This window comes from Pristiophorus japonicus, chromosome 11 (genome assembly GCF_044704955.1).
Source record: "Pristiophorus japonicus isolate sPriJap1 chromosome 11, sPriJap1.hap1, whole genome shotgun sequence".
Taxonomy (NCBI): domain Eukaryota; kingdom Metazoa; phylum Chordata; class Chondrichthyes; family Pristiophoridae; genus Pristiophorus; species Pristiophorus japonicus.
Genome location: NC_091987.1, coordinates 14,472,756 through 14,487,767, shown reverse-complemented (window position 1 = coordinate 14,487,767; position 15,012 = coordinate 14,472,756). Strand labels below are relative to the sequence as shown.

General features: G+C 46.5%; 1 protein-coding gene across 2 annotated transcripts in view; it reads right to left on the bottom strand.

The window, feature by feature from the left end:
• LOC139275971 (SAM domain-containing protein SAMSN-1-like) overlaps positions 1-12,543 on the bottom strand; it is an 87,907-nt gene extending 75,364 nt beyond the window's left edge. For both annotated transcript variants that reach the window (XM_070893244.1, XM_070893245.1), the window contains exon 1: positions 12,310-12,543. In XM_070893244.1, coding sequence (XP_070749345.1) covers positions 12,310-12,366 — 57 coding nt within the window. In that variant the 5' untranslated portion in view covers positions 12,367-12,543. The remainder of the gene's footprint in view (positions 1-12,309) is intronic.
• Positions 12,544-15,012: the final 2,469 nt, after the last annotated feature.

Genomic DNA, 15,012 nt, shown 5'->3' with positions numbered 1-15,012 from the left:
GATGCTAGATTAATTGTTCATTTTAAATCTGAGATTGGTAGCTTTTTGTTAACCAAAGGTACGAAGGGATATGGGCCAAAGGCGGGTACATGGAGTTAGGTCGCCAATCAGCCATGATCTCAGTGAATGGCGGAACAGGCTCGAGGGGCAAATGGCCTCCTCCTGTTCCTATGTTCCTGTGTTCCTAGTTGAGGGGTCTAAAATGAGGGACCATAAATAGAAGATTCATTGTCAGAGATTTAGAATAGAGGGCAGGAAAAAAATCTCCACTCGGTGTTGTGAAAATGTGGAATTCAGTTGTTGAGGAGTTATCCCCGGTGTCCTGGCCAATATTTATCTCTCAATCAGCATTAAAAAACAGATTATCTGATGACTATCACATTGCTGTGTGTGGGAGCTTGCTGTGCACAAATTTGCTGCCACGTTTCCCACATTGCAACAGTGACTACACTTCAAAAAGTACTTCATTGGCCATAAAGCGCTTTGGACAGTCCTGAGATCGTGAAAAGCGCTATAGAAATGCAAGTCTTTCCTTTCTTTACAGGGTTAGTGGTTGTTGTGGAAACGATGTCAACATGCAAGATTAGATCGGAGAGGTGGATGAAGGAAAAAAGATTGACGGGAGATGGGAACAGTGAGGCGGACTAGTTGTTTGTGGGCAGAGCAAATGCTGAGACGGACTCGATGGGCCGAATGGATTCTTTCCGTGTTGTACCTTCTGTGTGTTTCCTGCAAGTGTTCGAGCTGATCCCCTCCGCTCGATATTTCTGCTTGTTTGGCAGTCAGCGTATTACAAAGTGATTCATTTTGCAAGAAGGACTTAGAGGTTTTTCTGAGAGATATGAGATGGATATGCAAGGCGTTACATCTCCGTCCCCCGGCAGAAGTGTGATTTCTTGCTAACAGTTGACATTTCGACCAAAACGAGTTGACAAGCCTGTGATTCAGAACCACCTATTCCTCTCCACACTCGCAAGCCAGTTTATCTGTACTGGCGAGTCTGCAATTATAATTGTGCCTGTCCGAACTTAAAGTGAAACTACGGTTAGGGTCGTGCTCTGTGAATGCGGAGCAGGTTGGGTCCCACATGTGTGAATTTACAAAGTATTTACAGCACAGAAACAGGCCATTCGGCCCAATGGATCTGTGTTGGTGTTTATGTTCCACACCAGCCCCATCCCACCCCTCTTCATCTCACCCCATCACCATATCCTTCTATTCCTTTCTCCCTCATGTGTTTATCCAGCTTCCCCTTAAATGCATCGATACTATTCACCTCAACCACTCCCTGTGGCAGCGAGTTCCACATTCTCACCACTCTCTGGGGAAAGACATTTCTCCTGAATTCACTATTGGATTTATTGGTGACTATCTTATATTGATGGCTCTTTAGTTCCCGTCTCGCCTTGCAAGTGGAAACATCTTCTCTATGTTAAATTTACCAACTTGAGTGCAAAAACAAACAGGCCAAATGATAAAGCATTCCATGCATGGTGCACATCCTTTAGAATTCTTTCCTTAAACACCTCCATTTGTGTCAACCATGGCTCAGTGGCTAGCCCTCTTGTCATTCAGTCAGAAGGTTGTGAGTTCCAGTCCCACTCCAGAGGTTTGAGCACATAATCCAGGCTCACACTCCAGTGCAATACTTCTTTTATTCTTTTCTGGGATGTGGGCCAGCATTTATTGCCCATCCCCTAATTGCCCTTGAGAAGGTGGTGGTGAGCCGCCTTCTTGAACCGCTGCAGTCCGTGTGGTGAAGGTGCTCCCACAGTGCTGTTAGGGAGGGAGTTCCAGGATTCTGACCCAGTGACGATGAAGGAACGTCTGATATATTTCCAAGTTAGCATGGTGTGTGACTTGGAGGGGAACATGGAGGTGGTGATGCTACCATGCGCCTGCTGCCCTTGTCCTTCTAGGCGGTAGAGGTCACGGGTTTGGGAGGTGCTGCTGAAGAAGCCTTGGCGAGTTGCTGCAGTGCATCTTGTGGATGGTGCACACTGCAGCCACGGTGCGCCGGTGGTGGAGGGGGTGAATGTTGAAGGTGGGGGATGGGGGGCCGATCAAGCGGCTGCTTTGTCCTGGATGGTGTCGAGCTTATTGAGTGTTGTTGGAGCTGCACTCATCCAGGCAAGTGGGGAGTATTCCATCACACTCCTGACTTGTGCCTTGTAGATGGTGGAAAGGCTTTGGGGAGTCAGGAGGTGAGACACTCGCCACTGAATACCCAGCCTCTGACCTGCTTTTGTAGTCACAATATTTAGTGGCTGGTCCAGTTAAGTTTCTGGTCAATGATGACCCCCAGGATGAGAGGGATTCGGCGATGGTAATGTCATTGAATATCAAGGGGAGGTGGTTAATTCTTGTTGGCCTCCAACAACCACAACCATCTTCCTTTGTGCCAGGAACGACTCCAGAGTTTTCCCCCTGATTTCCATTGACTTCAGTTTTACTCGGGCTCCTTGGTGCCACACTCGGTTAAATGCTGCCTTGATGTCAAGGGCAGTCACTCTCACCTGACCTCTGGAATTCAGCTCTTTTGTCCATGTTGGGACCAAGGCTGTAATGAGGTCTGGAGCCGAGTGGTCCTGGCGGTACCCAAACTGGGCATCGGTGAGCAGGTTATTGGTGAGTAAGTGTCGCTTGATAGTACTGTCGACGACACCTTCCATCACTTTGCTGAGGAGGGGGTTCTTTTTTCAGATGAGACGTTAAACTGAAATGCTGTCTGCCCTGCGAGGTGAATATAAAGATCCCACGGCACTGTTTGAAGAAGGTGGTATGCTGAGTCAATTGAAGCTTTCAAGGCTGAGATCGATAGGTTTTTGCTGGGTCAGGGTATCAAGGGATTTAGAGCAATGGTCTAAATGATCTCAGCCACATAGTAGTGAGGAGCGGCAGCAAGGATCGGGCAATAGGAGAGAAGAGGGGGAGGTGGGGAGACTGTAGAGAAGGCAAGCGAGTCTGAGCTTGTATTTCTACAACAGCTACTCTTTGATAGCAACAAGAGTATTGGGACGGGTTAAGTGTGCTATGTCATCGTGTGCCAGTTGTTGCAGTCTGACAGATTGTAGAGATTGTGTCGATTCTATAACACAGGTAAGATGGTATTGTGTTATAGGACCTTATCTGTGTAACCTCCTCCAGCCCATAACCCTCCCAGCTCTCTGCGCTCCTCCAATTCTGGCTTCGTACGCATCCCTGATTTTAATCGCCCCACCATTGCCAGCCTTGCCTTCAGCTGCCTCGATCCTAAGCTCTGGAACTCCCTCCCTGAACCTCTCCGCCTCTCTCTCCTTCTTTAAGACTCTCCTCAAAACCTATATCTGTGCCCAAACTTTTGGACACCTGGCCTGATGTCTCCTTGTGTGGCTCGGTGTCAAGTTTTGTTTAATAACGCTGCTGTGAAGCGCCTTGGGACATTTCACTCTGTGAAAGGTGCTCTATAAATGCAAGGTGTTGTTATTTTTGTATCTGTGTAACTCGGTCCTCACATGCAAACAATTCCAGCTGCGATGATTCACATCCCCACAGCAGGGTGGTTACAGATAGGAGCGGGTCGCAGTTTTCAGTTTGTGTCTACAGCTCATGTGGTTAAATAACTGGAACTCACCATGTCCTATATTAAAACAAGGTATCTTTCTACGTATAACTGAATACTACTGTGGTCAGTTCTTAAATAAGGAGGAAAGAAAGACTTGCATTTATATAGCGCCTTTCATGACCTCAGGATGTCCCAAAGTGCTTTACATTCAACGAGGTACTTTTTGAAGTGTTGTCACTGTTGTAATGTAGGAAATGCAGCCGCTAATTTGCACACAGCAAGCTCCCACAAAAAGCAATGCCCTGATGACCAGATCATCTGTTTTAGTGATAAATATGTCCCACACACCTTGGATAACACTCCTGCTCTTCTTTGAAATAGTGCCATGGGATCTTTTACATCCACCTGAGAGAGCAGACAGGGCCTCGTTTTAACGTCTCATCCGAAAGACGGCACCTCCGACAGTGCAGCCCTCCCTCAGCACTGCACTGGGAGTGTCAGCCTGGATTTTAGTGCTCTGGAGTGGGACTTGAACCCACAACTTTCTGGTTCAGAGACGAGGGTGCTGCCCAGTGAGCCACTGCTGACACTTACGATCACGAGTTGGCCACAAATCTTTTCTAGGATTTTGACCCAGCGACCTGTAAACTGCATCTGATGCAACTAAAAGGAACGGTCCTTAAACTGGATGAGGTGTCCCTGGTCTCCCACCATAACTCCAGTGGGAAGAACACCCAGGCTGATGGCTAAACGTTGCACTGCACTGATGATATTATGATATATTTGTATTGACTTTCAGAAACCATTTGGTGAGCTCCCCCACAGAACACTTCTGGTGACGAAGAAAACTTGTAGGGACTAAGATGACATAAATGTAAGGATGTGTTATTAGGGTGAGATGAATTAAGGGGACAGGAGGCTTGTGAAGAGCATTAACACCACCATAGACCTGTTGGGCCAAATGGCCCATTTCTGTACTGTGAAGTTCGCTGTAATTCTATGTAACACAAACCTCAGTACTTGGTATATTACACAGAGTTCTGGGTAACTAGTTATAGGAAGGATGTTAGTCATGCAAAGATAACAATGAAGATTCATTAGAAAGATACCAGAAATGAGAGAGAGAAGGAAAGAAACATATCTCCCCTCTGAGACAGATCGCAAAGCGCTTCACACCTCGAACCTTTGAGATACAGACACCCTTGTTATCGAAGGTAAAGAAAAGAACGTGTATTTATATAGCACAGCTCTCATCCCCAGGATCTCCTCAAACACTTCACGGACAATTAATCACCTTTGAAGTGTAGTCACTGTAGGCAAACGCAGCAGCCACTTTGCAAAGAGCAAGATCCCACCAATAGCAATGAGATCAATGGCTGTGGAGGCTAAGTCTTTGAGTATATTCAAATCTGCCACCAAGCTCATGGTCTACAGGGCTGCAGTGATACCCGCCCTCTTGTATGGCTCAGTGACATAGACCATATACAGTAGACACCTCAAATTGCTGGAGAAATGCCACCAACGCTGCCTCCGCAAGATCCTGCAAATCCTCTGGGAGGACAGACGCACCAACATCAGTGTCCTCGACCAGGTCAACATCCCCAGCATCGAAGCACTGACCACACACGACCAGCTCCGTTGGGTGGGCCATATCGTCTGCATGCCTGACACAAGACTCCCAAAGCAAGCGCTCTACTTGGAACTCCTACATGGTAAGCAAGCCCCAGGTGGGCAGAGGAAACGTTACAAGGACACCCTCAAAGCCTCCCTGATAAAAGTGTAACATCCCCACCGACACCTGTGGGTCCCTGGCCAAAGACCGCCCGAAGTGGAGGAAGAGCATCCGGGAGGGCGCTGAGCACCTCGAGTCTCGTCGCCGAGAGCATGCAGAAAACAAGCGCAGGCAGCGGAAGGAGCGTGCGGCAAACCAGACTCCCCACCCACCCTTTCCCTCAACCACTGTCTGTCCCACCTGTGACAGGGACTGCAATTCCCATGCTGAGCTCACTTTTAGATTGGAAGCAAGTCTTCCTCGATTTCGAGGGACTGCCTATGATGATGATTCAAGACAGAGATCGATAGATTTTTGGATATTAAGGGAATCAAGGGATATGGGGATAGTACAGGACAGTGGTGTTAAGGTAGAAGATCAGCCATGATCTTATTAAATGGCAGGGCAGGCTCGAGGGGCCGAATGGCCGACGCCTGCTCCTAATTCTTATGTTTTTATATTCAATGGTTGAAGGATAACTGTTGGCCAGATCACCAGGAGAAAGCTTCTGCCTTTCCTCGACTAGTGCCAGGGTATCTATTTGATCCATCTGAATTGGCAGACGGGGCCTCGGTTTAACAGTCTCACCTGAAAAGACGGCACCCCCGGCGGTGCAGCACTCCCGTGGTAGGCCGAGGGCACCAGCCCCAAGCCGAAGGGGTCCTCGGTACAGACCAGATGGGCCGAATGCCCGGCTTTGGTGCTGTAAATTCTGTGTCAATGGCAAGTGGCCCTGGCAGGCCATCAGGAGCATGCACCCTGGCTGATCCTGCCTGCTTCCATCCCAGGCCCACTCTCCCACCCTCCGATCGGCTGCCTCCGTCTAACTCCGCATGGATCGGGGTGCTCGCTGCGCCAGGTATCACATTGTGCCCCTGGTGCCCATGGATCTGTACAAGGAGCAGGGGGGCCCACGGTCACTGGCCGAGGAGAGGAGAGGATGGGGGCAGTGGGTAAAGCATTACCTGGCGAGGAGCGGAATGCTTTAAAAGATAATACGTAAAGACAAATAGATGTAGTATCCCTGCAATTAATAAATGCTCTGGCCAGACCCCCATCTGGAGTCACTGTCTTCAGTTCTGGGCAGCATGCCCCAGGAAGGATATATCGACCTTGGAGGGGAGCAGTGCAGATTTATCAGAATGATACCGGGGGGTTTAGAGGGTTAGATTATGAGGACAGGTTGCACAGACTGGGCTTGTATTCCCTTGTATATAGAAGATTAAGGGGTGATCGAATCGAGGGGTTTTCGATGATTAAAGGATCTGATAAGGTAGATAGAGAGAAACTATTCCCTCCGGTATGGGGGGAGTCCAGAACAAGGGGGCATCACCTTAAAATTAGAGCCAGGCCGTTCAGGGCTGATGTCAGGAAGCACTTCTTCACATAAAGGGCCGTGGGAATCTGGAACTCTCTCCCCGCAAAAAGCTGTTGAGGCTGGGGGTCAATTGAACATTTTCAAGACTGACATCGCTAGATTTTTGTTAGGAAAGGCGTTAAGGGTTACGGAACCAAGGGAGGTAGTTGGAGTTATGATACAGATCAGCCAAGGTCTAATTGAATGTGGGAACAGGCTCGAGAGGCTGAATGGCCTCCTCCTGCTCCCGTGTTCCGATGTTCCTCACACTGTGGGCTCCACCAAAAAACCTTACACACGATCAGCTAGGATGGGCAAACAATGAAATGGAATTGAACTGCGAAATGGGAGGTGATGGATGTTAGCACTGAAAATGTCAAGCATGGTGACTCAGTGATCGGCGTAGTGCTAAAGGCAGCAGGAAAGGCGTTTTGATGTGGTCATTGTTTTAAAGTGTTGCATTTTTGTGTTTTGGCAGAGTCAAAAGGGAGCGACTGTGTCAACTGGCAGGGGGTCGGTAGTCAGAGGACATAGAGTTAAGGTCATTGACAAAAGACCCGGGGGGGAGATGCGGAGACATTTTTTTACGCAGCGAGTTGTTGTGATCTGGAACCTGCTGCCTGAAAGGGAGGCAGATTCAATAGTAAAGGGGAATTGACTAAATACTTGAAAAGGAAAGATTTGCAGGGCTACGGAGAAAGAGCAGGGGAAGCGAGATTAATTGGATAGTTCTACCAAAGAGCCGGTACAGGCACGATGGGCCGAAAGGCCCCCTTTTTTTGGCATGATTCCTCCTTGTCAAGTGTTTATCTAATTCCCTTGTGAAAGTTATTATTAAATCTTTTTCCCCATGCTTTCAGGCAGTGCATTCCAGAACATGACAACTCGTTGCATAAAAGGGTTCTCCCATCTTCCCTCTGTTATTATTTTAAAACTGTGTCCTCTGGTTCTCGACCTTCCTGCCAGTGAAAGCAGTTTCACCTCATTTACTCTATTAAAATCCCTCATGATTTTGAACACCTCTATCCAGTCTCTCCATGTAACTGAAATCCCTCAATCCCTCTTTATAACAACAGTGGCTACAGATCATTGTACGACAGATGGTTCTAAGAGATGTTTCAAAGGATGCAGAGAAGATTTACAAGGATAATACCAGAAATGCGAGGGTGTACATATCAGGAAAGGATGAACAGGCTGGGTCTCTTTTCTCTTACAATAAGAAGGCTGAGGGGTGACCTAATAGAGGTCTTTAAAATTAGGAAAGGTTTTGATAGAGTGGATACAGAGAGAGTGTTTCCACTTGTGGGGAAGAGCATAACTAGAGGCCATCGATATAAGATAGTCACCAAGAAATCCAATAGGGAATTCAGGAGAAACTTCTTTACCCAGAGAGTGGTGAGAATGTGGAACTCGCTCCCACAGGGAGTGGTTGAGGTGAATAGTATCGATGCATTTAAGGGGAGGTTAGACAAACATACGAGGGAGAAGGGAATAGAGGGTTATGCTGATATATTTGGATGAGGAAAGATGGGAGGAGGCTCGAGTGGAGCATAAACGCCGGCATGGACTGACTGGACCGAATGGCCTGTTTCTGTGCTGTATATCCAATGTAATCCTCTGTAATGTTTCTGAGAGATGTGATGATATCTCGCTTTTCGTTTCTGCCTTTCTCAGTTTCACAAAGCCAATCCATTCAAGCAACAACTCGCAATGTCAGAGCAGGACAGGGAATGGTGAGCGTGAATCCACTCTGCAATTGGAATGCTCCTGTGTGCCACACACTGCCGAAAATGATTTATAATCTTTGGCCATTAAAGCCCCACCCCTATCGTGCCTCTGTACAGAGTATCCAGCAACCAGCAGTGACCAAACATTGCAACATGGAGTAGAAAGGTGAACTAATTAATCTACACAAGGTATCTGCCGTGGCTCAGTGGGTAGTACTGAGTAATGTCGGTTGTGGGTTCAAGTCCCACTCCAGAGATTTGGGAATATAATTGAGGCTGACACTCCCAGTGCAGCCGAGGGAGCACTGCATTGTCGGAGATGCCGTCTTTCGAATGAGATGTTAAACTGCTCTGTCAAGTGGACGTAAAAGAGCCCAGGGCAATACTTATCCCTCAATCAACATAACAAAAAAACCCAGATTATCTGGTCATTATCACATGGCTGTTTGTGGGAGCTTGCTGTGCTCAAATTGGCTGTTGTGTTTCCTACATTACAACAGTGATAACACTTCAAAAATATTTCATTAGCTGTAAAGCGCATTGCGATGTCCGGTGGTCGTGAAAGGCGCTATATAAATCCAAATCTGTCTTTCTTTCTTTACTGAGGGAGGATTGCACTGTCGGAGGTGCCGTCTTTCGGATGAGATATTAAACTGAGGCCCAGCCTGCTCTCTCAGGTGGATGTTCTAAATATTCTATTTTGAAGAAGAGCAGGGGAGTTCTCCCTCGGTGTTCTGGCCAATATTGTGCCCTCAACCAACATCACTAAAAAAACAGATTATCTGTTTATTATCACATTGCTGTTTGGGGGAGCTTGCTGTGTTTCCTACATTACAACAGTGACTACACTTCAAAAAGTACTTCAATGGCGTGAAGCCGCTTTGAGACATTCTGAGATTGCGAAATGCAGGTTCCTTTTACAACTTTATTCCAATGTCATCTCAGCAGCAGGTCAAAATCAATCGTAAGAACATAAGAAATAGGAGCAGGACTAGACCATATGGGCCCTCGAGCCTGCTCCGCCATTCAATAAGATCGTGGCTGATCTTCTACATCCACTTTCCCGCCTTATCCCCATATCCCTTGATCCCCTTTGTGCCCAAGAATCTATTGATCTCAGTCTTGAATATACTCAATGACTGAGCATCCAAAGCCCTCAGGGATAGAGATTCAGAGAATTTCTCGGTCTGTGGCAGGTTGAGCTTTTTTTTAACATTGAACCAGAGGGCGGTAATTGTACAATAATTGTCTACATTGGTGTCCCAGGGACAGTAATCTGGGGGAGGGTTTGGAGAGTCAACAGATCTGATAAAGTGTACAAAAAATTCAAATCTTCAGCTGCTCCAGTAAAGCTAACCATGTGTTTGATGCTGAATTGGTTATGTCTCCCTGATAATATACTGGGTATAAACAAGTACACGCACTTGCTTGGGCACAGGAAAATTAATGAAATGCCACTCCGATCAAGAACTCAGCTTAATTGTAAAGCTAAGTATCGAATTTCAAAATGTTTTCAAAGTGACCATTTACAGCTGCACATTATTTTTTATCCCTTCCTGGGCTGTGAGTGTCGCTGGTAAGGCCGGCATTTATTGCCCATCCCCAATTGGCCTTGAGAAGGTGATGGTGAGCCGTCGCCTTGAACCGCTGCAGTCCGTGTGGTGAAGGTGCTCCCACAGTGCTGTGAGAGAGGGAATTCCAGGATTTTGACCCAGCGACGATGAAGGAATGGCCAATATATTTCCAAATCAGGATGGTGTGTGACTTGGAGGGGAAATTGGGGGTGATGGTGTTCCCATGCGCCTGCTGCCCTTGTCCTTCGAGGTGGTAGCGGTCGTGGGTTTGGGAGGTGCTGTCGAAGAAGCCTTAACATGCACACGTGTGCACACACAGATACACAAACATACATACTTACAGAACACATGCAGACTCTGACACACAGACATACAGGCGTACATAAACACATGTAGAAGTACATATACACACTCACACTCATGTAGACATACATATTTATGTAGATACGCACACATTACATACACACATACATACATATATGTGCACACACAGACATACACATTCCCCCATTTTACATGTACACATGCTGCACATGCACACGTACACACTTATAGAAAAACACATGGACATACATAGACATATGCACACTTACAGAGGCACATACATATACACACACCCACGTATGCACATGCGCGTGCAAACACACACTTCAGAGCCCTCGCAAAGCCCAGTAGCTGATTTGTTTAATTCCTACTCCTGCATTCTAGTGCTTTGCTTCCTCATGTACCTTCGGCCGTGCTGCCGAATCCGTACCCTGCACGTCGCTGACAATGGAGGCCGCTGAACAGAGGAAAGACGCACAAAGCAAAGAGGGGGAACAGCAGCCTTGTTCTGATCCCTCGCCTTCAACAGACGGTTTGCGTCTATCAAAACTTGAGCGTGTTGCTTCATCAAAAAACCTTACGAGTCACAAAGAGGAAATTTCGCAAGAAATGCGACGAGTGGAGACTATCATTTGGTGGTGGTTACCGTCAGTGGCCATTCGTCCCAGGGGCTACACCTTTCATTCTGGAAGCTCTCCAAACCCCTTGCGCGTACACCCGACGCTTGTTAGACAGTTTTGTAGAATTGGCCATTTGCAACATTGACAAGCCACAACCAGTTCCAGGAAATGCACACGCCAGGAAGGGGAAATTCCACATTCTCCCTCCCAACACCCCGCCACTCCCCACCGATCCCCTGATCCTCCCGTTCCTTCTCCCTCAGTTTGAAGGACACTAACTCATAGTGGATTAGGGATCTACAGGCGCTCATTACCCTACACTCCCTCGTCCAAGACACTTCATGTATCAGATTAGACAACACCAACTTGTATCGATACAGCACCTTGAGCGTAGTAAAACATCCCAGGGTACTTCAACGGAGCATTATCAAACAACATTTGACACCGAGCTACATAAGGAGATATTAGGACTTGTGACCAAAAGCTTGGTCAAGACGTATAACGAGCGTCTTAAAGGAGGAGAAAGAGTTAGAAAAGCAGAGAGGTTTCGGGGGGGAATTCCAGAGCTTAGGGCCCAGTCAGCTGACAGGGAGCACTGGAAGGCTCTTCGCCTGTGGGGGCCATCATAGCCAAACCTGATCCTGTCTTCACTCCACTTGCAAAGGTGTTACTTTCTACACAGAGGTCACTGAAGTGTGGCTGAGCGAGAAACCCGGCCTGCTTTGAGCTCTGTCTAGCTCAGGGGCCCTGAACGTCCACTGTTAGGGCTTGACAGCTGGTGTCTGTGCCTCAGATCCACTCTGCACGGTACCTTCACCCATTGAAAACTGGGGGATCTGCAAGTATCATTCCAAATAAAACTCCTTCCCATTCACTCCCATTGTACAGAATCCCAATGGACCAAGCCCTTCCCATTCACTGCCATGTTACACAATCCCAATGGATCCAACCGCTTCCCATTCACTCCCATTATACAGAGTCCCAATGGACCCAAACCCTTCCCATTGCACAGTCCCAATGGACCAAACCCCTTCCTATTTAATCCCATTAAATAGAGTCCCAATACACCCATCCAATCCCATTTGTTCCTATTACATGCATTCCTAAAGGACCAAACCCCTTCCCAGACTGCCATTCTATAGAATCCTAATATACTAAACATAGAGCTTCCCACAGTTACCCCACGTTAATACTCAACAACAGCTCTGTTGTGTGGAACACAGGTTTAAAACCCCAGTCTCCACCTCAAGCCAGTCAGTTGAACAATCAGCTCTGCCCCAAGCCTGGGATTGTAAACAACTGGTGAATCGCACACAACCGCACAGCATGGACTAAGTCTTTCTCCTATTCACTGAGCAAGGATATTTCACAATCCCTCAACGTCCGACCTACCTTAGGCTTTAAGCATTTCTCTTTATCCGAAGCATTCGAAGCTTTTCGGCGTATCATTTTTCCAAACTTCGATTAGACCTCTGATGCAATAAAACAAACGATCCTACGGCTAAAGCGACAGCTGAAGAGCAACTGCCTCTAAGCCACAATGTTTCAGATCAAGTGTTGAACTTGACTTCCTCACAGCAGCCGGAAGCATTATCTGCAATGATGAGTTACAGGAACATCGCTCAAAGTTTCTGAAGCAGAACTAAAGCACTCCAGTGACCTAGAATCAGCAAATAGATGTCTTGATGATTTCCACTAGGGTGTCACCAATAAATGAGCAGCCATTTCCTCGCCCTACAAAATGTTTTCCCTCCATTTCCTTTATGAATATCCTGTATTATTCCGTTTATCACCATCTATTGACTTTTCTTGCAACATAAAGGACATTAAATGACAAAGGAATTCAATTGTTAAGTAAAGTAAAGTAAATGTTGGTCCCTTAGAGGATGAGACCGGGGAATTAGTAATGGGGAACATGGAGATGGCAGAAACTCTGAACAAATATTTTGTATCAGTCTGTATGGTAGAGGACACTAACAATATTCCAACAGTGGCTAGTCAAGGGGTTATAACGGGGGAAGGAACTTAACACAATCACAATCACTAAGGAGGTGGTACTCAGTAAGATAATGGGACTAAAGGCGCATAAATCCCCTGGACCTGATGGCTTGCATCCGATAGTCTTAAGAGAAGTAACGGCAGGGATAGTGGAAGCATTGGTTGTAATTTACCAAAATTCCCTGGATTCTGGGGAGGACCCATCAGATTGGAAAACTGCAGACAAAAAGCAGGAAACTATAGACCAGTTCGCCTAACATTTGTGGTTGGGAAAATGTTGGAATCTATTATTAAAGAAGCAGTAGCAGGACATTTGGATAAGGAAAATTCAGTCAGGCAGAGTCAGTGTGGATTTATGAAGGAGAAGTCATGTTTGACAAATTTGCTGGAATTCTTTGAGGCTGTGACGAACATAGTGGATAAAGGGGAACCAGTGGATGTGATGTTTTTGGACTTCCAGAAGGCATTTGACAAGGTACCACATAAAAGGTTACTGCACAAGATAAAAGTTCACAGGGTTGGGGGTAATATATTAGCATGGATAGAGGATTGGCTAACTAACAGATAACAGAGAGTCAGGATAAACTATTCATTCTCTGGTTGGCAATCAGTAACTAGTGGGATGCTGCAGGGATCAGTGCTGGGACCCCAACTATTTACAATCTATATTAACAACTTGGAAGAAGGGATTGAGTGTAACATAGCCAAGTTTGCTGATGATACAAAGATGAGAGGAAAAGCAATGTGTGAGGAGGACACAAAAAATTTGCAAAAGAACATAGACAGGCTAAGTGAGTGGGCAAAAATTTGGCAGATGGAGTATAATGTTGGTAAGTGTGAGGCTATGCACTTTGGCAGAAAAAAAAATCAAAGAGCAAGTTATTATTTAAATGGAGAAAAATTGCAAAGTGCTGCAGTACAGCGGGACCTGGAGGTCCTGGTGCATGAAACACAAAAGGATAGTATGCAGGTACAGCAAGTGATCAGGAAGGCCAATGAAATGTTGGCCTTTATTGCAAAGGGGATGGAGTACAAAAGCAGGGAAGTTGCTACAGTTATACAGGGTATTGGTGAGGCCACACCTGGAATACTGCGTGCAGTTTTGGTTTCCATATTTACAAAAGGATATTCTTGCTTTGGAGGCAGTTCAGAGAAGGTTCACTAGGTTGATTCTGGGGATGAGGGGATTGACTTATGAGGAAAGGTTGAGTAGGTTGGGCCTCTACTCATTGGAATTCAGAAGAATGAGAGGTGATCTTATCGAAACATATAAGATTATGGGGGTACTTGACAAGGTGGATGCAGAGAGGATGTTTCCACTGGTGGGTGAGACTAGAATTAGAGGGCATGAGTTTAGAATTAGGGGCCGCCCATTTAAAACTGAGATGAGGAGAAATTTCTTCTCTCAGAGGGTTGTAAATCTGTGGAATTCGCTGCCTCAGAGAGCTGGGACATTGAATAAATTTAAGACAGTTTCTTAAACGATAAGGGGATAAAGGGTTATGGGGAGCGGGCAGGGAAGTGGAGCTGAGTCCATGATCAGATCAGCCATGATCTTATTGAATGGCAGAGCAGGCTCGAGGGGCTGTATGGCCTACTCCTGCTCCTATTTCTTATGTTCTTATGCTAATTTTCTGATTACATTGAGAGACATTTAGGTTTCTGCTGCAGTTCTGTAAAGGATACAAGAAAACACTAACGATTTGATATTTGATTCCTCTCTCTCACCTCAAGCCTACGACCCCTCCTTCTGCACCACAATTCTTCACATCTGTCTGTTTTATCAACACCATCACAGGGACAGTGTAGAGGGAGCTTTTGCTCTGTATCTAACCCCGTGCTGTACCTGCCCTGGGAGTGTTTGATGGGACAGTGTAGAGGGAGCTTTACTCTGTGTCTAACCCCCTGTACCTGCCCTGGGAGTGTTTGATGGGACAGTGTAGAGGGAGCTTTACTCTGTATCTAACCTGTGCTGCTCCTGTACTGGGAGTGTTTTGTGGGGCAGTGCAAAGGAAACTTTACTCTATCCCATCAAACACTCCCAGCACTGGTACAGCAGGTTAGATACAGAGTAAAGTTCCCTCTGTACTGTTCCAT